Raw genomic sequence first — 27865 nt, 5'->3', positions numbered from 1 at the left:
AAAATGCATAGGAGGTAGTGATTGCAAATGGATTATAGAGAATACTATTAATACTAGTAATACTAGTAATATTAATGTAGCATGTACACATACTGTATATTTTTGTATTTGTTTATTTTCTTTCCCTTGTTGCTCACTCCCCCTCACCCCCCAAAAAAGTCAACAAACCATTTTGTATCTCTGTTTCAAACCACCATCAGCTAATCCAGAAGTATTTGCTTTTGGTTATTTAGAAGAGTGACTTGGTGTGGTCATCAGAAAACACTTGCACAACTCACTGTTATTGGTAATAATAGCGACAGAGGTAATTTCTTGAGTTCTTACTTTATGCCAACCAGTGGTTTAAGAACTTTGTTTGTTCATGCAGCAAATACTATTCAGAACTAGTCATCTGCTAAACACCATTCCAGCGTGTAAAATATATTTGTGTATGAAAACAAAGAACTCTGCTGCCATGGTGGTTACATTATGGCGGGGGAGCCAACCTACACAGTGCGCAAAGCATATAATGTGTTAGGTGAGAAGTACTGTGGAAAAAAGAATAGGTTTGATGGAACAACTAGGCAAAAAATCAGCAAGTAAAGAGAAGATTTAAACACTCTGTATTAAATAGACCTGACAAACATACATGTATACTTCATTTTATTAGATACAGTGTTGTTTTACAAATTGAAGGTCTGTGCCAGCGCTGTGTCAGGCAAGTCTATGGGCATTCCAACATTTACTCACTTGGTGTCTCTGTGTCATACTTTGGTGATCTGTGATCAGAGATTACAATTCAGGTAATGGTTAGCATTTTTTAAAGATTTTATTTTTATTATTTAGAGAGACAGAGGGAGAGCAAGGGGGGAGGGCCAGAGGGAGAGAGAGAATCTCCAGCAGATTCTATACTGAGTGTGGAACCCGATGTAGGGCTTGGTCCTGAGATCATGACCTGAGCCGAAATGAAGAGTTGGGTGCTTAACCAACTGAACCACCCAGGTGTCCCATGGTTAGCCTTTTTAGCAATAAAGTCTCTTTTCATTAAAGTATGTACATTTTTTTGTAGGCCTAATGCTGTTGAACACTTAGTAGACTATGGTATATTGTAAACATAACTTTTATATGCAGTGGGACACCAGAACATTCATCTGATTCATTTTATTGCGACATTTGCTTTATTGTGATGGTCTGGAACCAAACCTGCAGTATCTCCAAGCTTTGCCTATATATAGAACCTCCATCAATAGTAGAATATGCGTTCTTCTCAAGTGCACATTGGAATAGTCTCTAGAATATACTATCCACTAGGCCATAAAACAAACCAATATATTCGAAAGGATTGAAGTAATTCATACGGTATTTTCTGATTACAGTGGAATGAAATTAAAAATCAACAACAGGAAAATGTTTGGGAAACTCTCAAATATGTGACGATTAAGCAATACACTCCAAATAGCTAATAAGTCACTTTGGCAGCACATATACTCAATAACCAATAAGTCAAAGAAGAAAAACTAATAAAAAGAAAGAAGAAATTAATAAGGAAATCAGAAATTACATTTGAGATGAATAAAAATGAAAATACAACATGCCAAAATTTATGGGATACAACTAAGACAGTACTTAGAACAGAGTTTATAGCTATAAATGTATATGTCAAGAAAGAAAAAAGATCTCAAATCAATAATCTGACCTACATTAAACATGGTAAGAAAAAGAGCAAATGAAACACAAAGGAAATGATAGATTAGAGAGGAAATTAATAAAACTAAATAAAGAATAAAAAATCAATAAAGAGTCAGTAAAACCAAAAGCTGGTTCTTTGAAAAGAACAACAAATTGGAGAAGTGTTTAACTAGACCAATTAAAAAGGAGAAAAGACTAAAGTTACTTCAATAAAAAGTCTAATAGGGGACATTACTGCTGACTTACAGAAATGAAACAGATTAATACAGGAATACCACGAACAGTTATATATCAGTTAATTAGATAACCTACATGAAATGGACAATTCCTGAAAAGCACAAACTACCAGATAACTGATAATTAGAAGAAATAGACAGTCCAAATAGAACAATAACTACTACAGAGATTGAATTTAATAATCACAAAAGTACCAAGGTGTGGGGGGTAGGGGGGAGGGAACCAGGCCCAGGCTTCACTACTAAACTCTATCAAACATTTAAAGAAGAGTTAAAATCAATTTTTCACAAACTCATTCAAAAATTAGAAGAAGGAATATTTCCTAATTCATTCTGTAAGGCCAATTATGACCCAAATGTCAAAACTAGACAAAGATACCACTAGAAAAACTACAGATTATAGCTCTTAAAAATAGGAACATAAAATTCCTTATCAAAATAGTAGCAAACCAAGGCCAACAATATATAATAAGAATTGTATACTGTTACCAAGCACGATTTTACTCCCAGAATACAAGGTTGGTTTAACATCCAAAAATCAGTGTAATACACTATATCAGTAAAACAACAACAGAAAACCCATGTGATCATCTTAATAGCTGTAGAAAAAAAGCATTTGACAAAATCCAACATATTTCATGAGAATACTCAACGAACTCAGTGGAAGAAAACTTTCTCAGCCTGATAAAGAGCATCTACAAAAATCCCGTAACATCCTATTTAATAGTGACAGACAATGCTTCCGCCTAAGTTGGGGAAAAAGATAAGCCCACTCTGAGCACTTCTGTTCAACAGTGTATTTGAGGTTCTACCCAGGGCAATTAGGCAAGAAAAAGAAACAAGAGACATGTGTATTGTGGAAAAGAAGAAGTAAAACTGTTCCTATTCACAAATGACATTTTATATAGAAAACCTGCAATGCCCCCAGAAAACTACTCTAGCTAATAAATGAATGAGTTCAGCAGGTTTGAAGGACACAGAAATCAGTTGTAATGCAAAGAAAGAGGAACCCTCTTGTGCTGTTGGTGGGAATGCAAACTGGTGCATCCACTCTGGAGGACAGTGTGGTCATTCCTCAAAAAGCTAAAAATAGAAATACCCTACGATCCAGCAGTTGAACTACTATTTAACCAAAGGATAAAAAAAATTGCACATTCAGAGGAATACGTGCACCTCAATGTTTATAGCAGCATTATCAGCAATAGCCAAACCATGGAAAGAGCCCAGATGCCCATCAACTGATGAATGGATAAAGAAGATATTCATCAAAAAGAATGAAATCTTGCTATTGAGAATAATGTGGATGGAACTGGAGTGTATTATGCTTTGTGAAATAAATCAATCAGAGAAAGACAAATACCATATGATTCCACTCATGTGGAATTTAAGAAACAAAATAGATGAACATTTAGGGCTGGGGGGAAAAAAGAGAGGGAAACAAGTCATGAGAGATTCTTAATTATAGAGAAGAAACAGGGTGGCATGGAGGAATGGGGGGTTGAGATAGATGAATGGTGGGTATTAAGGAGGGCATTTGTTATGATTAGCACTGGGTGTTATATGTAAATGAGAATCACTGAATTCTACTCCTGAAACCAATATTGAACAGTATGTCAACTAACTAGAATTTAATTTTTAAAAAAATCAGTTGTGTTTCTGTATAGTTTCGATGAACAATCTGAACATGAAATCAGGAAAACAATTCCATTTTTAACATCAAAAAGAATAAAACATAGGAATAAATTTAACAAAAGATGTGCAACACATTGAAAACTACAAAGTATTGTTGAAAGAAAGACAATCAAAATAAATGGGAAAACATCCCTGTTCGTGGATTGGAGGACTTAATATTGTTAAGATGGAAACACTCCTTTAGATTGAACCCAATCCCTATTAGAATTCCAGTTTCTATTATAGATCCTAAGAGAGTCTATTTTTTGTTAAGATTTTATTTGGCAGTGAGACATTGTAAGAGAAGTAACACAAACAGGAGAGGTGGGAAGGGAGAAGCAGGCTTCCCCTCGAGCAGGGAACCCAGTGTGGGGCTCAGTTCCAGGACCCTGGGACCATGACCTGAGCCGAAGGCAGACGCTAAACGACTGAGCCACCCAGGTGCCCCAATACTAAGAGATTCTAAAATTTGGAAATGTGAGAGATTCGGAACAGCCAAAATAATTTTTTCAGTTTTAAAACTAGCTACAAAAACCAGGAGGCAAGGCAGTATGGTACTAATGTAGTTATATAGGTTAATAGAATAGAATTGAGGCGCAGAAGTAGACCTATATATATCATCATTGGCTAATGGATTTTCAACAAGGAAGGTAAGACTGTTCAGTGGGGAAAAGATTAGTCTTTTCAGAATGGTGCTGAGACAATTGGATAACAACATGCAAAAGAATGACTTTGGACTCTTACGTGCCTCAGGAAATATACCAGAAATAACTTGAAATGGAACACAGACCTCAGTGTAAAAGCTAAAGCTGTAAAACTTCTCAAAGAAAACATAGGGGTCAGATCTTAGTGACTTCCGATTTGGCAATGGATCCTTTGATGTGACACCAGAATACAAAGTAAATAAATTGGACTGTTAAACAAAATTTAAAACTTTGTGCTTCATATGACACTAATAAAGTGAAGAGACAATCCACAGAATGGGAGGAAATATTTGCAAACTACATATCTGGTAAAGGACTTCTAACTAGAATATATAAAGAACTCTTAAAACTCAGTAAGAAGAAAGCTTAGTTTAAAAAATGGACAAATTATCAAAATCGATGTTTCTCTAAAGGAAGTATACAAATGGCCAGTGGATCCATGAAAAGATGCTTAGCATCATTAGTCACTAGGAAAATGCAAATCAAAATTACAATGAGAGAAATACATCCTTCTGAAGGTCATAATCAAAGACAGGTGATAGTGTTGATGAGGATGTTAAATAGTCTGGCGATTCCGCCAAAGGTTTATAAATAGGGAGTTACCGTATGACCTAGCAAGTTCCACTGCTCGGTATGTGTCCCAAAAAATGAGCATGCATGTTCCCACAAAAAGCTTATATATGAGTAATCATAGCAGGATTATTCATAATAGCTGGAAGGTGGAAAACCAGCAACATTTCTATGAGCCGGTGAGTGAATAAATAAAATGTGTGACTATATAGTGGAAAAATATTCAGCCTTTAAAAAGGAGTGATATGCTGATACATGCTACAACAAGAATGAGCCTTGCAAACATCATAGCACATCAAAGAATCCAGAAAGCGAAGACTGTATTACGTGATGCATTTATATGAGATTTCCAGAATGGGCAGATGTGTAGAGACAAAGTAGATTAGTGATTGCTCAGGGATAGAGGGAATGATAGGGAAGGGTGATAGCTAAAGGATGTGGGATTTATTTCTTAAGATGATGGAAATATTCTAAAACTGGTGACAGTTGCAGATATAGGTGTACCTAAGAGCCAGTGAGTTGTCTGTTTCAGGCAGGAGAAGTTGTTTGCCTTTGGCAAGAGGGCAGGGCATGTGGGTGTGGATGCTGCTCCGTGGGCAGGGGCAGCTTATAGAGTCTCTAAGTCCTTAAATCCTCACATCAACTCTTCGAGTTAGGCACTTTCATTATCCCCATTAACAGATGAACGAACAGAAGTTAACATAAAATGATTTGAGTCCGTTTCCCACAGGAATGTATCAGCACAGTATAGAAAGAAACAGCTTTGGGGAGGTCAGTGCTGCTGTTGGCATTTCTGACTGGGTAATTGACAAATCTTAGTTCTGTTTCCTTTATCTGAGGACACAAAGATACAATCTGAGACTTCTCTCCCCTCCCACCCCTATTTTTGGGGCAAATATTTTTCTATTTTTAAAGCATGTTTTCTTCCCAGAATAACCTCAGAAAAGGCCAGAAAGCTATCCGATTCTACCAGGCCAATTATTGTCCTGAAAGTGCTGTTCTTGTTAGGAAAACCATTTTCTTGGAAGAGAATAAATGCCCCACCATCCTTTCCTTCACCGTACTGAGGTATCTAAAATAAAGTAAAATTGTGTCTGTTAAAAACTGTAACTACTCTGCAGTGATGGGTCTGTGGTCTGTCTCTGGTCACTAAATCTGCAGTTTCTGCTTAGGAAGTCCCAGCCCCAGTGGGGGCTTCTGCCCAATACATTCCAAAGGAAAATATCACTGTCTTTTAAATAATCCCAAGGAAGGGTGCTGAGCGCTAGTTAAAGAGGAGTAAAGATATGCAAGATGACATTTCTTGTGACTCCGTTTGCTTGTACCACAGGGGGGAGGAGGGTGTAATTGTTTAGGAACACACAGTATTGTTTTATGAAACATTGTCAATTTAAAATATATTTATATTAATATTGTCTGTAGGTCCTTTCCAGTCTCAGAAAAAGAACTTATTCCACAAAATTGTCAGCAAATATAAGCACAAAAAGGAGAAGCCTAATGTTCCGGAAAAAGGTATTGGTGCCTTCCATCCTCCATCAAGGTTTCTTGGCCACCTCCATTGTGAATCCATCTTTGAGTAACGCTTCTGCGCACCGCCTTTGCCTTTTCCTCCCCTTGGCTTGCTTCAGTGTCATTGGCTCCTAATGCAGGCGTATTCACGATTTCTAGACTCCGCAGCTAATTGCAAAGAGAGATCTCCTTCACTTGGATTCCTACTCAAATCCCATAATGTCTCTATTTTCAGCGTTCCATATGAATCCTAAAATTGCTTTGTTTTCATCCATATTTGGTGCATTTTGTAACTTAGTCTTCTTGAGCTCTTATTCACTTATTTCCTTTGACTGTTCTCATTTCTCTCATGTTCGGCAGCCTTCAGACCAGGGCCACGTTTTCCTGCCTCCTGAAACCTGAGGAGTTTTCTATTCATATGAGAGTGCCACCATTTCTGTAGTTTCTCTGACCCTTGAGGATTCTTGCCTGGGAGGATTCCACTCCGCAGCTGTAACCCGTCTCTTTTTTTCCCCCCAATCTACAATACTGCGTTTGCCCAACTCTTCCCAACCCCTTCAGTCACATGGCTTCTTTCCAGAGGGCACTAGAGATGCATTGCCCTCCACCGTCTCTTCACTCTGAGCATCTGTCTTATTGTTACGATTTTGATGGGCCCTTGAACCTCTTCAGGGCTCATCTGAAGATTTCCTTCTTCTCATAGTTCAGGACTCCTATTCTTACTCCACCTAAAAGATAAACCTCCCCATCTGGTTCAGTCCAGCCACGTGTCCCGAAGTGAGGCTTTCTTTAGCATCGCCCTGCATGTTCCTGTCGTGACTACTGTGAGCCTACTCATCTGAGGCCCATTCGCATCCTCCTTGCATGGCCAGATGTGAAGCCTTTTGTGTTTCTGGAATGAGGCTTTAAATGCACCTGTCTTCCATGTGTAGACATATGTACCTACGTGTTCCTGTATGTAACCTTTTACTTAATTTGGGTTTTATTTTCACCTCCACTCCAGCCTCTTGGTTTTGTTTTTTATGTTAATATTTTTCTCTGCTTCCAGTAGAGAAAACTCTCTCTTTAGGTAAAATGTCAGCTTTTATCATTTCCTTATAACTGATCTTCAGTTGTCTTGATTGAAGTCCAAGAAATTATCCAGCAGTGTATTTCATAGAAGGCAGATTTATTTTCAATCCATTTCCTGTATCGTCTGATTATTTTAGTTGGCAAATGCCATTTTGAGAATTAGTTAAAATAAAACTCCGCTTCTTTTGTGTGATAAAGTTCCTATTTAAGCTGTTTTATGTATTGTCTTCTCTTCAGTGTTATGAGTCTGTCCTAGGAGTGGAGTTTCACTTTCTTTCTCTGTCATTGTTTTTAGGAAGTGGGGATAAATGGTCCAACAAGCAGCTCTTCTTGGATGCCATTCACCCTACAGAAGGTAAACACGGCAGTATTCTCTGTCATTCTAGGTAGTCTGTGTTGGAAAGGTTTTAAAAGGCATAATATATATAGGCTCACCCGAGAGCCCAATACCTGAGGGCTCGTAATTGGGTTGTTTTTAATTTTCAAATCAAAACTGTCAGTTTTTTTGACCCTGCTGGGGGTCAGGCAGTGTGTCAGATGGAGCTTAATTTGTCTAAGGGGCACTTTAAACCTTTGAAACCCATTCACCAGAAATTAAAGTTTTCTGTAACTAAAAATACTCATGTTGCAGGCAGATGTCTATGGGTAGAGTGGAGCCAGCGTGGGGCTTTCCTAGTCGGCCGGGCTTGGGCACGCCAGCAGTGTTCCCATCCTGAACTTCACCCTAGCACACCTCCCAGTACCTCTAAATATGTTCAGATGGAATGTTCCAGAGGCTTATGGATAACCAGGGAGAAGTTCCATGTTGACTAGCATAACATTACAACTTCCTACGTGCAGATTTTACTTCAAAATTTCCCACAGCCCTATTTAGTTGTGATGTCTACCTAATTTTTGTTAAATATTGAACCCTCCAGTGAGTACTCATTTCTGTGGCAGTTAACAGGCTGTCCTCTTCTTACAGTTGATTCTTTTTTTTTCCATTGTTGCTATTTTTAAGGAGCTCAACTATTTGTTTTTTAGAGATTTTATGTATCTATTTTAGAGAATGCCCACCTGCGCATGTGAGCTGGTTAGGGACAGAGGGAGAGGGAGAGAGAACCTGAAGCCGACTCTGCACTGAGCTTGGGGCCCCACATGGGGCTTGATCCCACAACTGGGAGATCATGACTGGAGCCAAAACCAAGAGTCAGACGCTTAACCGACTGAGCCACCCAGGCGCCCCAAGCTGAACATTTTTTATAGTCCTTAATTAGGAGTCGCTTCATTTGAAAACTGGAAGCAATCTTAAAGATCATTGGGTCCAGGCCCTTTGATTTATTTACAACCAGAAAGGGGAACTTAAGAAGACCATGTCTTATGACTCCCAGATAACCTCTCGTTCCTTTCCTGAAAGGGAGAAAAAAATTTCAGATGCACATTTGGCCTCAGCCATTTATCAGAAATCCTCATGTGTTAAAGGTATTTCTCAAAAAAATATTCAAACTTGAGTTTATAGCAAACATGGAATTGTTTTTATTTGGTAGTCACAGTCCGCACGAGCCAGATGTCTGCCTTTATGTCACTGCACTTTTATTAAAAAAAAATGCCAGAGTTTATCTGTTATCTGGCCTGCTACTTCACATGCACAACCTCTCCAGAGGACTGTTTCTGCTCTTAGCTGCAAAGCCAAATAGGAATGTCGTGCTGCTCTCAGCATTAAATGCCAACATCCAAAATACGGTATATATGTATTAGCTCTTGTGAATTTTAAAGATATATTCTGCACAGACTTGATACGTGCAAGGCAGTGATGAACAATCAGAGGAATCGAAGAGGCTCTTAGACCATCTTTACTCCTTACTTGAAATGATACTGTTCTAAATGTTTTGTTTTTTGAACAGTAACCCCGTATCGTGCAGAGCGTGGTTTCATAGCATGGGCAGAGAGGCAGAAAGAATGAATAAGGTTGGAATTAGGAAGCGTGGGTGTCAGTCTCCGATCTACCGCTAAGGAGCAGTTTTCAGTGGCATGAATTGTGTTTAATCTCTCCAGGTTCACTCTCCACTTGTGTACTAAGTATGTGTATGATGCGTGCGTTTAGGGGTGGGGTGACTGCTGAAGGGGGTAACATGTCAGCCTCAAATGTCATTTTCCCTCTCATACTTGCTGTTACTACCTGGTTTTCTTGAGTGGGTAGTGTGGTGCTCGGGGTGGCCTTAGTCTGCAGCCCTAATTCTGCCCTTTAGGGGGCAGAAGAGTAAATCCATTTCAAGTATTTCAGGCAGTACCAAGGGTTTAGTGGAATAGAGTTATTATCGCTGATATTAATTATATTTATTACTAATATTTATGACTGCATTACAAATTTTAAAGAGTATGCACTGAAAACTGCATGTCTTCTGGTGTGGAGTGGAGTGTATATTCACGTCATGTGGTCAGGGTAAAAGGAATCTGTGCATCAGGAATTACCAATAATTTAAAGTGACCTTTTTGGCTATTGATTGTCATACCTTCCCCTATATTTCCTTGTTCAGGTGGTGATGGTGCACTTGGTGAATTATTTAGGCCCTCTTTCCCCATCGCTTATTTAAACTCTACCTTGGAGAGCATACATACCTAAGGATAGAAGATGAAACCGTAATCAGGATAATGTTAACATGTGTTAGCCATCTTGGGCAAAGGTTAGACAGGGGTTGTTTATAGCTGATGTCTGTACGAGAAATGTTGGTTCCACTGAGGTGTTCAGCTCAGTTTGCTCTTCCTGACTTGGGCTAAAGGGGATGACTTCAAGTTCACTATTCTTTTTTGTACCATCCTGAGTATAATTGGCTTGCAGTTCATTCTCCCACCCCCAAATATCAGAAATCTTTAGGTGCTTAGTAATCACATCTGCAGCTTAAATGCTAAGCTTATAGTCTATTTAAGCATTTTCCCCCATGCTTTTAAAATTTAAAATTGCTAAACCATTTCTTGACACTTTTGCAGATCATAAAAAAAAGGATTGCTTATCACCCTAGAATTAAAGGTTAAATTTTCAGATAAACCAAGATGACTTATATCTGCCATTGTGTTTATCTGTGTACCAAGTTCTGGTGTCCTGTGTTCACACTTAAATTGGAGGTTTCTAATTGTAATAATAACGATGAAGATAATTAATACTTAATATTGCTTTATAGTTTCTAGAGGGCTTTCACATTTTTTTTTTAAACGACTCTTGGCAGGAGCCCCAGGGAATTCAGGAGGGCTTCTTAGCCCTAAGTACATCATAAGAAATTGAAGCCTGACCAACATAAGCAGGAGGAGAAGAAATCGGCACTCTTTCCACTGAAACACATGGGCTGCTTACAGTTTCAATTTTTCGGGCATATCTGAGCCCTTATTTGGCTCAGATGTTGCAATTTACATGGTATCTTAAGAGAAAAAAAAAAAAAAAAAAAACCCAAACCTGAGACTTAAAATCTCCAGAAGATTAACTCCTTTGCAGTATATAAATCTAATTATGGGGAGAAAAATCTGGTTTATAGTTGGATTTTCAAACATGATCCACAATGCTCAGACTAACCTTGATCTCTTTTCTCAAGTTCAAAATAGCTGCTGTGTAACTTCAGCAGGGTCTCCTGGGATCTTAGATAAGGCTCATTCATTTGATTCTGTTTCCTGTGTTCCATTCAGCATCTGACTGCATTTTCAGCTCAAGAGAGACCAACCAAAGGCTGTGAGATTCCAGATTTGGCTATAGTAATTTCTGTGTAGGTTTGATTCCCCTAGTTGGAATGTGAATTCGTAACTCTGGAGCACTCTAGTGGCCTCCCGGGGTTTGGTACAACCACAGTGCTGCTATTTCAAAAGATTCACCCCACATTTGGGGAGCAGGGTTTGGAAAACAAGACAGTCTCTTATTGCCACATTCCTAATGTTGCTCCAGGAGTGAGCTCACATTATCTCTCTCAGATGATACGCTCCAAGTGTGTTATGATTATCATGGAGTATAAAAACTAGCCCTGTGGACTTGTTTCGCAGTGCTTGGGTAGGTTTGTGTGTTCAATTACAAGCCGAAAGAGAAATGACTAATTTGTTTTTAGAGGACAAAAGCCTTTCTTTTCTCACATTTCCATTAGTTTGGCACGGAGGGAAAAAAGAAAAAAGGAACTGGCTTGCTCTCTTGGTGCTCAGCTTCAGACTTTTTCTCTCTGAGCTTCTTCCATTTCCTGTCTCTCACCACCAGGCCTTCCTTTGCTTTGCTTACGTTGCTGGACTCAGATCTGCTGTTGCATCCCAGATGACCACTTCTTGGCCTTACCTGTTTTTCCTAGTTCTTCTGTCTTAGGATAGGGTTCTCTCTGAGTGCTGACCCTGAAGACTGTCATTGGTCTTGGCCTCCAGACAGCATAGGATGGTCTGGGGATAGCTCCGGGGTCAAAGCATGGGGCAGATTCAGGCTTACCTCCACTTTCCAAATTCTGGCAAGATCTCATTATATCCCTCTTTCAAATGTGGACAGTCTCCAGGCCCCATGAATACTTTGTGATCTGGCAGTAAGTTTAGAGGAGGAGACATCAACAGAGGTGGAATGGCCTCCTTTTCAGTGATTTATGAGAACCTTCAGTGTGTTCTCACATTATGCCTCTTCCACTTGGTCTGCAACCTAACTTGCTCCTTTTTTGTCTCCCAGTACACCAGACTCTGGGACCTGATGGTTGGTGTCTGTTGGCCAGCCTACCTTCCACCCCAGCTCCGTGTCTCCTGGCTTCTGAGCTTCTCTGAGTCCCACTCTGCTTTTAGGCCTTAACTCTACCTCCCTTTTGCAACCCCTTTGCAGCCATCCCCTTGGCTTCTTACTGTGTTTTTACTAATGCATCTGGAACACACAGGAAACAGAGCAACCACTGAAATGAAACCATTCGAAGGCTTACCAAAGGCAGAAGAACTAACAGTCCTTGTCAAGGGAGTACTCTTCCCTTGCCCTGAGACTCTGGAGCTGGCTGGAGGCTGGCTGGGAACCTGATTTTGGGCTATGTGACAAATGACAAGAATTTGGGGGCTCATGGCTCCTTTAGAGCCAATCTAGTCCAGCCTCCATCTTTATATGAAGAAACTAGACACCTGTGGTCCTGCAGTTAATAAATTAAAAAGTCAGGAGTAGAATCTAGGTCTCTCTGTGACTGTCATTTCTGTTATCTCACGGTCTTTGTATAGAAATCAGGTCATCTTTTCCTAACCCACGTGGCCTTTTCTTTGACCTCCTGGGTTCTTTCTTTCTCTAAGCAATTCTTCTGATGTTGTTCACCCTTCATCTTTGGAACCCTGCTGTACCCTTATTTCTGTAAGTTCTAGATTTTTCTAGGAAATGGAAGGAGAAGAGAGAATAGGTTAGTGCTTTTTCTGGAAGAGCCATCTGTAAAGTTGTATACATATTGGAGAAGTGATTAAGATTCACCCCCTATAATCAGAAGGGATAACTGAAGGATCTGAATTAAGAAAGTAGAAATTCTGAAGCTTGTGAATATCTAATAGAGGTTTCTTATCCTCAGTGTAAACTCATATTCTGACTTCTTTATGGCTATCAGAAGCTTTGAATTTCAAGGCTAATGCAGAGTCATGAAACTTCTTTGGAGGGTTTCTTAACCAAATTATCCTTTATTTTACTGGCAGCTTTTATTGAAGTTTAAACTAAAAAAAAAATCTTAAAATACATACCAGCACTGCTCTATGTTAGGCTAAATATCAAAGTATAAATACACCAAGACTGTTTCCTGGGTACAGATCTACAATTTAAAAGGAGCCTTTTTTCCTAATTTTTGATTACTTGTTTGAAAAGATACTTGGGAGTGTTGCCAAGTAGTTTCTTTTAAATAACTATTATCTTAAGCCTGTCCCACGCGGCCCTCTCTTATGCTGTTGAGGTAAGGCCAAGCCACAAGTCACAGTATGATTTCTGCTTTACATCCTTTCTTTTGATGTAACTGAAATGATTTCTCACTTGTTTTGGAATGGGAATCCTGGAATCAGTCTCTTAAGGGCAAAGATCTTAACAAATTCATAGCCTTGCTTTCCCAAGGATGTACCTAACCTCGTTAAAAACCCAGATTAAAATGTTTAAGTGAAGGCCATACAGGGTTTTATACCAGCATGTGCATTTTTTCACACCCTGAGTTATTCTTGCTCTGTTCTCTTCCTCTTATTTTAGCCTTCTTTCCTCCTGTGCAATTCGCATTGTTGCATTTCCAGCGTCTCCCTTCAGTTCTGTCTTCCAATCAGCACCTTCAGTTACCTCCTGGCTCTGTGCATGGAATAGGCCACTCAGACCTTGATTTCCTGAGCCACACTCCCCTCTTTGTCAGAAACTGTTTCTGCACCTCTCTTAAGGATTGGGTGATTTAAAAATGGAAAGATGCCTTGCCTCTTTTCCCTGCTTAAAAGCCCTTAGGCCGGGGCGCCTGGGTGGCTCAGTTGGTTGAGCGACTGCCTTCGGCTCAGGTCGTGATCCTGGACTTTCAGGATCGAGTCCCGCATCGGGCTCCCAGCTGGGAGTCTGCTTCTCCCTCTGACTTTGTCCTTTCTCATGCTCTCTCTCACTCATTCTCCCTCAAATAAATAAATTTAAAAATCTTTAAAAAAAAAAAAAAAAAAAAAAAAAACCTTAGGCCACTAGAATAAAATTTTAAAAAAAGTTTAAAAAAAGTCTCAGTTACTAAGCTTGACTACATGAATATACTCTTAAAAGCGTACTACACTCCTATATACATATACTTGTCTTACTTTTAAATTGGGGGTGGGGTGGGGAGAACGAACTCCTGAGGAAATAAGTATATATGAAAAGATACAGGCATCCTCAGCCTGTTTGAACTGGACGCAAGGACTTGGATGACATGCGTACTCCTTACTCTCAACACAGTGACTCCTCAGAAAGAAGTGTGTGCTGCGAAATGATTCACTGGTGTTCAGTTAGAATGAGGGTACCTAATACCTTTCTCCATTTTCAGTCATGGCCTGTGGTACTTCTTTAAATTCTCTTACTGATAAGCACATTGACCAGGTCCTAGAGTTCAGTGAATGGGAGAGTGTTTCCTTATGTGCAGGCTTCACCAGTGTGAGTTAGGTCTTTGCTGAGTAGTCAGTATGCACAGAAGGAGGAGGTCAGGCTTCATAATTTCTTTTCTGACCACTCTGACCTGGTGCCTGAAAGCAAGTGTCCCAGTGATGACTATAAATTTAGAAGCACATACATATTTAATCTCAGTGTCCTCAGAAGAAGAGAAACTTCCCTTGTCATCTTCCCCAGACCAGGTTGGCCAAGAGGATCTCGGATAGGAACCCTGACTCCCATGTAGAAATTATGTTCTGTTGGAGCACAGTTCACTCAGATTTACTTACACTGTATTTCCCTCCAAATCTGCAAGATCCAAACACTTAGAAAATAAAATGCTACTCTGATGGCCTTTTGGTTCAGTAGGCTATGAAAAGAGAGAGGGCATCTGAATCCTCTGTACATAATTTATCAAAGCAAATATAAATAAGTATATTTGGTTAAAATCATGGGCAGCATTTTCTTTTTCCCATCAGTACTTTGCAAACTAAATCTCAGTTCTCCATTCGGATGGATTAGGCATTGAGAAATGTTTCTAAAAGTAATGTTGATTTCTTATGTTTTTGTGTGTAACTATATATGATCTGTCCTATTTCAGCCATATTTTCAGAAGACAAAAACACCACAGAGCCTGCTCATAAGGTTAAAAATGCCCTATCCATTCCCAACACTCCAGAGCCAACAACAACGCAAGAACCCTTGGTGGGCAGCCAAAAGAGAAAAGCAAGGAAAACCAAGATCACCCACCTTGTCAGGACAGCAGATGGCCGGGTATCACCAGCAGGAGGTACTTTGGGTAAGAAGAGGGAGCTTTAGATGAGAGAAACCAGAGCTAGGTGGTCACTGTCAGGGCCACATTGGACAGCAAATGGCTCTAAGCCAGCTGTGGGTCCTCATTGAAAACTAGGTCTGTTCTGTGGGTTTGGCCGCAGGAACATTCTTTCTCTGCATCTCCTTGAGAACTAGTTTTCCCCAAGCTCCCAAATGTACAAAATGTATACGTGTTAAAATCATAGCTCTTTTTCCGAGAGCATTCTTAGAAAGGAAAGGTAATTTTTAGGACTGCGTGTTTCTCCTTCTCTTTCTCAGCATGCACAAAAGCGGTCTTCATTAAGTAAATTCCCAGAGATCCTAGACTTTTTTAAAAATACTAGATGAATCAGTGTTTCTTCACGGTTCACTGTTCAAGTCACTACAAACCATATTATCAAGTATTTAAAACCAGTGGATTAAGGAACCTTAGATAGCATCCAGCACTTTCTAATAAGTTGATTCTCACCAATGAGAGACCCTGAGAATGCTTCTGGATTTCTTGAGTTCTCTGGGCTGATCTTTAACCAAATCTTAACTTACACTGAATTTCTCCATTTTTCAGTCATGGCGTGTGGTATGTTGGCTGTTCCTGGAGACCTCCATTGTGGCAGAATTACCTGAGGGGCCCAAGTTAAGGAGTGGGGACAGAGAGTGACTCTGAGCACACCCCCCTCAGATCTTGGGGTGTTCCATCAACCAAGCATTAGGGGCCTTAGCTGTGGTTGTCCTCCTACCTTTCGGCACCCCTGGCATCTCAGTCCCTCAGCTCTGAAGTGTCCCTCCCTCTGCCCTATTCCAGTTTCCAGAAAAAGGTTAGAGGTCCACAGTGGCTTCTATAAATAGAAAAAGCATTTAGAGCATAGGGGGCAAAAAGAGTGAAAGACAAACTGAGAAACAGACTCTTAACTGTAAACTAACAAACTGATAGTTACCAGAGGGGAGCTGAGTTGGGGGACGACTTAACAGAGCCGATGGGTATTAATACGCTTATCATAATGAAAAAATAAATTAATAAAATAAAAACAATGTTTAAATGAGTGTGTTTTGAGTGTAGTATTTATAAATACCCGATTTAGGTTAATCTCATTGCAAATAAAGATTCATTGCTGAGATAGAATAGGAAGACAGTTAGTGGACACAGTTTGTGTTTAGCATGTGTACATTGTTAGAACAATAAAGCATATTAAATATTCCATTTTACCCTGTTATATAAGAGATCAAGCTCAAATTGGTAGGATTTCATTTTTTAATACATTGACCTACTAGGTAGAAGTAGGGAGAGAACTAGATCTAGTTTCCCTGATATGTAGTCCAGCAGACCCCTCACTCCTTCCATTTTCACTCTGGGTTCTGTTCTGTGATTTTGATTTCATAAATTATTAGAGCTTCATTTTCAGTTACAGAAAGAGTGAAAGATCTTAGAAATATTCCCTTCATTTAGAAAAGCACATAGCGCTCTCATGTTCTGATATATGGCATTTACAGCCTTTATCAATTGCTTTCTATATTCAAAATGTTTTAAAAATCATGATAAAGATTCCTCCTCCCTTATAACAGCTACATAGTAAAGAAAATGTACTCATTTCCAACAGTATATTTTCATAGAGGTTTAGCACGTTTTTGTGAATACCAGAGGTCCCTTCATCTTCCTTCTAGTAAATCCTCAGAACAAGAATAACAGCTGGGAATCTCGCTGGGATTGATCAATCTCATTGGGATTAGTTTAGGCCATCCTGAATGTTGGTGTCAGAGCAGACCCAATGTCCAAGTTACCATAGCTGGGCATCCACGGCTTCATCAGAAATGTCTGCTTGGTCGGGTTTTTAGGGGCCTTCTAGAGCATCTACAGGCCCCTTTGCCGAAGTCCCATCAGTTTTATTTTGGTCAAAGCCTATTTTTTCCCCTCTTACTCTGAGACAGACCTATTCTTTGTCCTTGGATAAAACACAGCTTCTCTTCCACTTAGTTTCAGGGCATAACACTGTCCATAGTTGGAATTGAGCTTGATAAAAGAGTTTTATTACCATGGGAGAAGAGACTCTATAAAGCCTTGGTATTCCATGGATGACAAAAGTGAACAAAGAATATTAGCTCATTTCACATCGTCTGGCGAAGAGTTTTCTCTGTGTCGCTTCTCTGGAGAGGACGTGGTGATCCTCCTGCGATAAATTTCCCTTTTGTTACAGATGACAAACCAAAGGAACAACTGCAGAGGAGTCTCCCGAAAGTGACTGAGACAGGCTGCCATGACGAAGGCCCCCAGAACCCTGAGGCCGCAGAGACGCGGAGCAGCACTCCAGAGATGCCAGCCGTGTCTGCATTCTTCAGTCTCGCCGCGCTGGCCGAAGTGGCCGCCATGGAAAATGTGCACAGGTGAGTGGTGTGTGTCACCAGGATGTTGGGGATCCTGGCCAGCCTTACCCCCTCATGCGGAACAGGGTTAGGGAGAACGACATGGAAGCTGAGGCTTACTTCCCGACGGGATGTGTGGTATTTTTCGCAATGTGCTGTGGTTCACGAGTAAGTCACGTCCTAATTAGCAGTGTGGGAAGATACCGGAAAATAGTCAGCCAAGTATCGCATTTTGACTCTCTTGTTCTGTGGCTGCACTTCATTTCCATAAGAGGCGTGGGAGAACAAAGAAGCCACATCATCTAGTCGTTAGGTGTGAGCTTCAAGGTCAGGCCTCAGACCTGGGTTGGAGCCCTGCATCCACCATCGGCAGAGTGCAAGGTCGTGAGCAAGATGGATCACTCCCCTCTCTACCCTCCGGTTTCTCTTCTGTGAAATGGGTGTGGGTGGCACTCATTGCACAGAGGATGTTCCGTGGGATGAGCCCGTGCACCAGGGCAGGCACACAGGAGACGCACCCTTGGGCACGGTGCTGGTGGCAGTGGTCATGCTACTGGAAGGAACCATGCTCAGGAAGAAGGTCTTGTCACTCGTGTCATAGAGGACAGGGGGCTTGCATTTGTCCTTGTCTGTTTACTGAAAAGCCATTTATTTCTCTCGGCCTCAGTTTTCTCATCTTCTCATCTTCCAGTGAGCATGACCGTATCCCCCAAGAATCCCAGAATTGTGAAGATCACATGGGATCATAGATCTGAATCAAGTCTCACAGAAAGTATATTAAGTTCTGAGCATATAATTGGGTATTCTGCTATTTAAACGGACCCTTTGGGAAGGCAGAAAAGCCATTTGTAAATTCAGGTATTTCCCAGACTTCGAGTCTTCACCACAAGAGTGTTAGATCTAACACAACCTCCACACCCACCCATTGGGTTTCACTCTCCTCTTCCACATCCATGTTTAGGAGGCCCTGACATAAGCTTTGTTTGCTTCTTTCCCTTGTCATATAGTTCTAGAGCTTTTTCACAAATCACCTCTAGATGAGAGAAGTCAAATTCCTTTTCACATGTATACTGCAAGTGCCTAATAGCAAGTGAATGCTGACAGACACTGTTAAAATCTGCTCACGTCTCCGAAGGAGGGAACACACAGTTCTCCACTTACGGGGTTTTACAGTCGAGTACAGAGGACAGACTCCTCCGCATGCAAGAAGATGAACTATATGCCTGCTTGTTCCTAAGTGCCCCCATAAATTTTGGAAATAAGAGGCAATGTAAGAAGTCAGAGGGGATCATAATTCAGGGCTTGGAAAAGTCTATCACACAGCCCCCTTTGCTGCTGCCAGCATCCCCTCTGAACACAACTGCGGTCCACCCTGGCTCCGCTCAGCAGCCTCCCAGGACTGGCGGCTTGTGATGGCAGGAAGCCTCCGCAGACCTCGCCTCTTATCTCCACCACTCCGTCCTCACTACCCTGCCATCACGTGGCATCACTTGCTGCTGCCTAGCCCAGCCAGGTTCTGGGCTTCACACAGTCCCCTCTTGGGCAAACTGCTGCCCCTCCTTCCATCTCTAGTCCTGCTGTCTGATCTCCGTCTTCCTCCCGAAGTCTCTGGCCTCTCTGTGCATACGCTCCCAGCCCAGCTGCCACACCGGGTTGTAATTATTCATGGACACATCTGTCTCTTCCTGGTATATTTTGAAAGCACAGCACTGGTTTTAATCCTCCTGTCCCCAGCTTCCTTAGCTCGTGGTATAACAGTGGATGAATGAAAAATGGTTGGGTAGATGAGTAAATGATGTGTTCTTGAAGTGTGCCTGCCTAAGCTCACCAGCAGGCATAGAGAAAACGGTGTGAGCAAAGGTTCTTGTCTTTAAAACCACCCATTAGAAAGAACACTATTGCATACTAAAATCTTACTATCAGTCACACAAATGGTTAGTGTTCTTAATTTCTAGAAAAACAGATCCCCTGAAGAATCTTGGTTGTAATTTTAGCCCTTACCTGTTTCTTTTTCTTAGTATTTTGATTTTTTTCATTTTTATTATGTTAGGACACCATACTGTACATCCTGAGTTTTTGGTGTAGTGTTCCATGATCATGGTTTGCGTATAGCACCCATACGCAGTCCGGGCCCGTATAGCACCCAGTGCTCCGCGCAGTCCGGGCCCTTATAGCACCCAGTGCTCCGCGCAGTCCGGGCCCTTATAGCACCCAGTGCTCCGCGCAGTCCGGGCCCGTATAGCACCCAGTGCTCTGCGCAGTCCGGGCCCGTATAGCACCCAGTGCTCCGCGCAGTCCGGGCCCGTATAGCACCCAGTGCTCCGCGCAGTCGGGGCCCTCCTGCATACCCATCACTGGGCTCACTCATCCCCTGACACCCCTCCCTTCCCTCACTTTGTTTCCCGGAGTCCGTCGACATCTCACGGTTCGTCTCCCACTCTGCTTTCTACCCACTTCATTTTCCCCTTCTTAATGTCCTCCATGCTATTCCTTACATTCCACGAGTACGTGAAACTGTACGATAATTGTCTTTCTCTCCTTGACTTATTTCACTGAACAGTCTCCTCCAACCCCATCCATGTTGGTGCAGATGGTGGGTGTTCATCCTTTCTGATGGCTGAGCAATATGCCATTGTGTATGTGGACCACATGTTCAGTATCCATACAGCTGTCAAAGGGCACCTCCAGCCCTTCCCTGTTAAAGCAGAGCTACCAGACTGCCCTTTACCTGGGCAACTGATGACTGCTTAGGCATCACCCAGGTTTATATGTTAGAGGGTGATCATCAGAATTAGGAGTAGAAATGTATCACCTGCATTCTTGTCATGAGAAATTTTGACATTAAGCTCAGAAACCCAACATAGAGAGTCCATTTTGCAAGATGCAGGAAATGGGAAGTTGGAATAAACTTTCGTTGAGAGCGTGTTTATTTACTAGGGGTTTCATAAGGGAAAGCTCATTAAATTTAGTCCTAAAATCAGCCCTACCAGGTGGGTCTTTTTGATTCCTTTTTAACGATGTTGCAGACGGTTAACTTGCCAAGAAAACACAGCCAGGCTGAGTTAAGCTTTGCAGTAAGGTCTTTGAACTCCGGGGTCTTTGCCTTTGCTCCACCGAGCTTGCTGCTTGAGCAAGCTTCTGTCACGTCTGAGGATGTCATGACACATCTTGCTGCCCCTTCCCCCAGGACCTGCCCCATCCATTAGCTGGAGCTATCTCAGGTTCCCCCTCCTTTGCTCGTTTCTTTGACTCAGCTGGGCTTCCACCCCATTTTCTTTCTGTCCCTGTTGCTCTTTTTTGGATACTGTACTTCTCCATCTTTCACTTCTCTTTCTTCTTGTGTTTCCTTTTTCACTACTTTCTACAATTCTTTTAGTGTTGTAATACTGTCACAGATTCCAACTTAAAGAAAACCAGCATTTTAATGTCATCTTCCTGAACAAAGAGTTGAGCGTATTGAACAGTTGGTGCTTGCAGCATCCCCACATGAATGAACAGATTAATCCAGAGGTTTGATTATAACACATGTTTTGTTTTTCTAAAATCCTAATATCTTCGGCTAAGAGATTATTGGATTCTCAAATCCCCAAACGTTGTAATTTATCTACACTGTTTTTGTGTGTGTGCATCAAGAGAAAGAAATTTGGGTATAGTGATGAAAATTTGAATTTTCAAATAGTACAATTTGAATTTTTAAACAGCTCCTTTTGTTCTGTGTAATCTGAAGTGAAGATACTGTGTCGAAAAGGTCAGGCCACCAGAGGCCTGGCTGCTCCATCAGCAATTTCCAGCCTCATGCTGTGCAGACCACTGGCGGCCAGAGCTGGGGGTGGACACTTTCTGGTCTTTGGTGGGCCTGTTGGGAAATGTCAGAGAGGTGCCCCATCCCATCTTTTTAGAGTGAGAAGCTCAAATTACCAAGAAATTGAAGGGTTTCCTTACAACCATCAAGTAAATTTTTCCTACTCATTTACCAAAAGCTGAATGAGAAATCAGCTCCGTCTGGTGGTAGTTCCAGTCCAAACAGTGGGTATTTCTGTGAATTGTCTAGTCCTCTCTGGAGTTCTCTCTCCGCATATGTTTATTTGGCCCAAGTCACCTGGATGTTCTCATACTCTAAACTCAGTTCCCCCTTGCCGCCTTCCCCTGTGCATGTGCTGCCCATGTGCCTGTGAGACTTACCTTTCGTCTTTTCATTCATTTGTGTTGGAGTCACAGGCCTCTGGTGTCAGGGGCCATTGCTTTAATTGGCCTTACGTTTTAAATTGGGTTTATTATTATATATCTTGGGAAATGAGCCTGGAGGTGATCAATTAGTACAGGAGAGTTTTCCCCTTGGGCATCTCGAGGAAAGGCATGGTTCATATTTTAATATCAGTGGATCAAGAAGACGACTTATCTTAGAGCCACGGCCCTTGATTAAAAGTTCCCCACTTCTTAGGGAGTCGCCCCCAAATCTGGTGGCACTTGAGGTCCTGCCTTTGCAAAATGGAGGTGGTTGTTTGGGGGCAGAGTAGATGGTTAAGTCATGCGAGGGGAACCGATATAAGAAAATGTCAAAAACGAAGCAGCTCTGAGAACAAAAACGGTTTTAATTGAATAGCATAAGTAACAAGTCGGCCTTAGGGAGTAAAAGATACTGGAAAGCTCTTACTGCTTACTCATCATCCTCTTCTCTTTCTGATAAGGTACTCAGTGGGTGACTTCTTTTGTCCTTCTCCTTGTTTTGCAGGGGTCAGAGGTCCACTCCGCTCACCCATGATGGACAGCCAAAAGAAATGCCACAGGCCCCTGTACTTATTTCCTGCGCTGACCAGTGAAGCGCCTTTAATTGTAAAACATTGTGCTTTACCTACTACCCTAGCCCTGTCTGTACCGAGGGATGCCAGTGAGTCCGTGTGGTGGGAAATACAGACTGCAAACAAGTGCGCGTTGCCCTGCACGGCCCAGATTCACTTGAAGCGGAAGTTAGCATCCTGGGCCGCTGTGTGTTCTTTTGGAACCCAGAGTCTTTGAGGGTGATGTTCTCTGTCTTGTCAGGAGCAGAAACGGGATGATCCTGGAGCTTTGCTTTCTATTGAAGGCTTTTGACGGTAATAGGTGGTAACTTGGTAAAAGGCTGCCTTTACTGTAGCTCATCCAGCATCTCTTTTACCAACCAGAGAGTGTGAAACTAGTTTCGTATCTTATCTAGTTATTCTTTCAAAACAAAAACAAAAAACAAAACAAAACAAAAAAAAAAAACAACAAAAACTGACGCACTGCACTAGTTATTATTAGATATTCTTAGTCTTTTTTGTACATGGAGATTTAAGTTCTAAGATGGTTTATATAATAGGTTATACCTACATTTATATTGTAGAATAATATTAAAAAGCCTGCTCCAGAGACCCCCAAGCAGCGCGGGCAGGTGGATGTACCATTGTTAGCGGTGTATGCTCGGCCTCGTGGTCCATATATATTCTGCACTTTTATATTTGCCACCAGAGTGGTAGTTTGCTGGCAAAACAAGAAAAAAGAAAGAGAGAGAGAAAAAAAAATTAGAATTCTTACAAGCTGAATTTTTTTCCTTAGCCTTGAGTGACCAAGAAGCATTTGCTTGGGGCACATTGTGGCAAATATTTTCCCAGGCAGGGGAAGAGTCCTGCAGATTACAGATTACCGATGTTTTCATGCCTTGAGGATTCTTTTATTTTTACACAGGGGTCTAAGTGACCAACGGATCGTTCAGACAAACAAAAGAAAAATATTATTCAGAAGTGACCTTAGTATTACTTCACTATTCTGAACACATTGAAGACACTCACTTCATGTGGACTTTGAGCTACAGACCTTTTCCATCCATCCCAGACAGACTGGACGGGTAGCAACTGCTATGCACAGCCTGATTGCCGCTGCGGGGTTCTAGAGCCATTTTGAGTTGTGTGGTGTGAAGGAGGTATGGAGTAAATGATGAGGGAGGTATGCCTGACCAGGGTGGGAGTCTTAGTCATGGAGCCACCTGCAAGTTTGTTTTCTTTTTGTGTTCTGTTGCTTTTGAACATAAAACCAACCTTGTGTATGCCAGTGCCAAGCGGATTACCTGGCTTATTAGAACATTCGACATATTGACTTAACCACCTGACATTCACAGTGTCTTGTTTCCTAGCAACACATGCAAAGTGATAAATCAGAATTAGTCGGAGGCTACCGATTTTACAGGGTATTTGTTCCATAGCACAAAGTGTATCCCCACTCTTGCATCGCAGCACAAACTACCAAATTTTAATGATTGGATTCCAGCAATAATTTTTATTGGTTTTCAAACTGGCGGAATTTTGATAGCGTTAGTTCGAGTTTGAAGCTTTTGAATTAGATCTCTACATGGTGACAGTTTACAAGGTTTTATCTAGCTTTCTTATTTATACTTGACTCAATTGTAATGATGACTTTTTTTTTCCTAATCGTAATTTGACCTAATAGCCATACAAAAAAATGACTCTATTAGTACCAACTAGGTTTAGCTTTTCATAGTTGTAGATATTACTTCAGTTTCGGTGCTGGAAAATATGTACAACATACTAACAGAATTGAAAAAGAATATAGGGATTTGTTTGGTTTGTTGTTTTTTTGGGTTTTTTTCTTCAAAGCAGGTAAAGAGGGCAGCAGAGCATTGGAACGGTGTCCTCAAAAATGCATAATCATTGTGGGAATGGAGGAAGAAGGAATTAGTAATCTAGGTTAGTCAGAGGTTAAAACTTAACCCCATTCACATAGAAATAAATCAGGTAAGCAGCCCCAGGTTTTAGTGTAATATTTTTACTATGATGCTGTTTTATTAATATTTTCTAAACTTCAAAACACAAAGTGAATGTTTGAAAATTGCTGGGTCCCAGTGTTGGTGGCTGTTGGAGTTTTTGGACCACTTGCTAGCAGTGATTTAAAAATTATAATTAGCTAAAAATCCAAAAAAAAAAAAAAGGTAAAAGAAACCAACAACAAAAATTGTTTGGTGCAGAACATGCACCTTGACAATGGTACTAACTTGTTATTCTATAGAACACGTTAGAATAGATCTATTTTTGCCAGAGCACCCTCCTTCAGTCCTCCAATGACATTTCACTAGATTTCCTTAAGAGATTGCTGTATATTCATGGGACCTTTTTTAAAAAGAAGCAAAACAAAAGATTACTTTTTTCTATGTGATTAATATCTTACTTGATCTGCTTTTCCTAAACCTCAGTGGCTTTTCCCTTAGGCAGGGGTGGGGTGGGAGGGCAATCTACTGGATATGACTGTTTTCAGATACTTTAAAAAAAAAAAAAAAAAACCTTTTTGTAGAGATGCTTAATTTTTAAGCGGTTAGGCACTGAGAGTAGCAGAAATCCTGCAAAGCTTTATAGTCCTTTAGACACTCGCCTTGTTGTTCTCTGAGTGAAGTCTTGATTTCAATAATAGTGCTTTTCTCATGCCCTGAATCCGCTGGAGAAGGGTGTTGGTATTTTCAGGTAACAACATTTGTTAGCACAAATATTTCAGACCAACCTGTAGTGCCCCCCACCCATCTATCATTTTCATTTCATTTCTGTCACTCTTTTATATTTTGGAAAATCATATTGCTATGGTGTGTACCTTAATCTGCCAGCAAACACCATCGACACTAACATTTGTCCCACAAGCATCCTCAAGAGAAAAAGTTGTTGCACCTTATGTATATCTCAAGCAAACCAAAATATGATGCTTTTCTGCTTTGTTTTATTCTAAATTGTTGTATCATATCTTTCTGAAAAACCATTCTGAATCTAGTTGAAATTATCGATATTTATGCTTTTAACCTTAATTTCTGGATTCAAACCTGTATATAAATCTTTTGAAAAAAATCGTCCTAGCCCTTCTCTGTGATGCCGAAGTGGATGATTTCGTCTCAGATGGAGACACAGTACTGTTCCAGTTTCTTTAGCCTTTTATTTATTTAGTTGTTCTGGGTATTTTCCTATGTAATTTTGAAGTGTGTAGAGTATATTATAGTAACTGAAGCTGCAGCTCTACGAAGCTGAAAGAAAAAAATACTGTAAGACATCCTTCTGAAGTTTTTACTTGTTTGGATAACTGTAATGAGATCAGGAAAAGGAAAAATGTCCCACAGCCACATTGCTGATACAAGTTCTTATCCCCAAATTAGGTTAGTTCCCAGATTTTAGATCAAAATGTAATTCATCAAAGCCCTTTTGTAAGGATAAATCATACTGTTGTAATTCTGACAGTCCTCCCCCCCCCCCCCCCCCCAAAATACCAGAACTGCGTTCACTGAATTCTGTCAGATGAGCTTTCTACCAATGTGCTGAAATCATTCCCACATTATCCCTGATTCTAGTTCCGGCCATTAAACTGCTGGGGTCGGAGGGTGGGGGGAAGCGGTGGAACACTCTGAACAAAAAGGAGCATCTGAACTGGTCTGGTTATTTATATTCTGACATGTGTATTCCCCATCACTTTCTTATCCAGTCAGATGCTAATCTGCCTCAGTCCTAGAAAATTTTGTTTGCACTCCGCAGTCTTGGGCTCATCGTATGGAAAAGTTTGCACCTCTGTAAAATCTCCAGCAAATTATAAATTGATACAGAACCAGGAGTAAGCCGGAAACGGAATGACATGTTTGGCTCCTACAGTGTAGGGGTGGGGCGGGAGGGAAGGAGGGTATCCGGTAACTCTGTCCCACGTTTGGCGTTGGCATTAATGTGAAGCAATGGGATCGTGCTGCCTGCTGAACTACTGTATGCATCCCAAGCGTTCTGGAGTCCGGTGGCCGGCATCCGCATGGCGGAGAGGAAGCACCACCGCCTCGCTGGGGAGAAGGAAGGAAGTCCTGCAAGGCCTGGAACCGCCCCTCTGTAAAGGGAGAGTCGGGGTGTCCGCGATGCTGTTGAGGAAGACTCACCTTTGTTGCACTGCTCCCTAGAGCCCTCACATGAGGCCAACCCTAACGGGCTACCTCGGCTTTACAAGTTCGTTTCAGTAAGGCCTGTTAGCGAGCTTTGTCCTTTCTTGCTCCTCCCTTCAGTGCCACTGTTTCCCACTGCAGTGTTGTGACTCCCCAGACCGCCTTCTCCAGAGAGAATAATGTATTGCTGAAAATGGGCAGTAGAAGCAAATGTCGTTCCTATATCTGACCTATAAAGTATTCAGAGTGACGGGACTGCTAGGCGGAAATTAAATTTTAGCTTTCCCCACATAGGACCTTGTTTTGCACCTTACAAAGAGAGTACTAATTGTTAATTAGCTTTTGCTTTTATTTATACAAGCATTCCCAAAGAACTAGATTCGGATTTTGTTTTTATTTGAGTTTTGGGATTTTTTTTTATAATTATCTTATTTAGGTTGACTAACATCGCACTTATAATAAGAAACAGTTGTTCAGTTTATCTTGCCAGATATGTCTGGTGAAGTATTCAGGGTTTGATGGACTGCTTTGCTTTAGTGTGGAAGTGATAGCTAAGTTTATTATAGTCCATATTAAATCACCTTGTCCTTTTCACTGGGGACATTATTTTCTTCACATCTCAGATGAAAGTAGTGACAAAGTAGTGAATAACAAGACAAATCTGTTTGATTCCCTGATACACCTCCATCTGTTTGTGCTATGCTTTCCTTAAAAAATGGAAGTATGCATTTTCTTCACACCCGAAAGAGAACTTGTCTCCTAGCCAAATTTTATTTGTGGTGGTAGGATTTATGCTAATAAATTAAAAGAGGAAACCTTGTATTAAGATCTGTGACCACTATTTCCTTGTTGCAGTCCGTGGTCAAAATTGATCCTACCCTCAACTCGATTTTCGTGCACAGAACTAGTTATCGTGAGAATTACTACTCCTTCCAAAGATCGCCCGACACCTTGGGCCAGAACCAGTTACTGAAGTAACAAGGACCTAATTTGATGCCTCCAAACCCTCCCACTCGCACGGCAAATCATACCTCACAGGCTCTAACCTGAATCACAGAGGCACGTGGGTTTCTCAAACTAACACTGCTGTCCCTTCGCAGCCCCTAGGGGCTGGCTCATGTCCCCTGACGCCTCACGTTAGTGCCTCGGCTGTGAGAGCAGCAGAACTCGGGGTGGGGCGGGTTTGTGGCCTGGAGCTCAGCACATGCTCAGCAACGTTCTTCTCCTTTCCTTCGCACTAAACCAGTCTCTTGCTCTCAGGAATTTGTCCAAAAAAAGAATA

The 27865-nt window shown here is 41.2% G+C and overlaps 1 protein-coding gene across 11 annotated transcripts in view; it reads left to right on the top strand.

Moving 5' to 3' along the window:
- Nucleotides 1-24972, top strand: part of BBX (BBX high mobility group box domain containing) — a 274540-nt gene extending 249568 nt beyond the window's left edge. For 8 of the 11 annotated variants that reach the window (XM_032350051.1, XM_032350053.1, XM_032350046.1 and 5 more), the window contains 5 exons: nt 6272-6361; nt 7725-7784; nt 15097-15294; nt 17498-17684; nt 22396-24972. In XM_032350051.1, coding sequence (XP_032205942.1) covers nt 6272-6361; nt 7725-7784; nt 15097-15294; nt 17498-17684; nt 22396-22483 — 623 coding nt within the window. In that variant the 3' untranslated portion in view covers nt 22484-24972. The remainder of the gene's footprint in view (nt 1-6271; nt 6362-7724; nt 7785-15096; nt 15295-17497; nt 17685-22395) is intronic. The other 3 variants (XM_032350042.1, XM_032350045.1, XM_032350054.1) reach the window with 3 other exon arrangements.
- The last annotated feature ends 2893 nt before the right edge of the window (nt 24973-27865 follow it).

The sequence above is a fragment of the Mustela erminea genome, chromosome 1 (assembly GCF_009829155.1).
Source record: "Mustela erminea isolate mMusErm1 chromosome 1, mMusErm1.Pri, whole genome shotgun sequence".
Classification (NCBI taxonomy): domain Eukaryota; kingdom Metazoa; phylum Chordata; class Mammalia; order Carnivora; family Mustelidae; genus Mustela; species Mustela erminea.
Note: the sequence above shows the minus strand (reverse complement) of the source record. Positions and strands in the feature narration are given on the sequence as shown.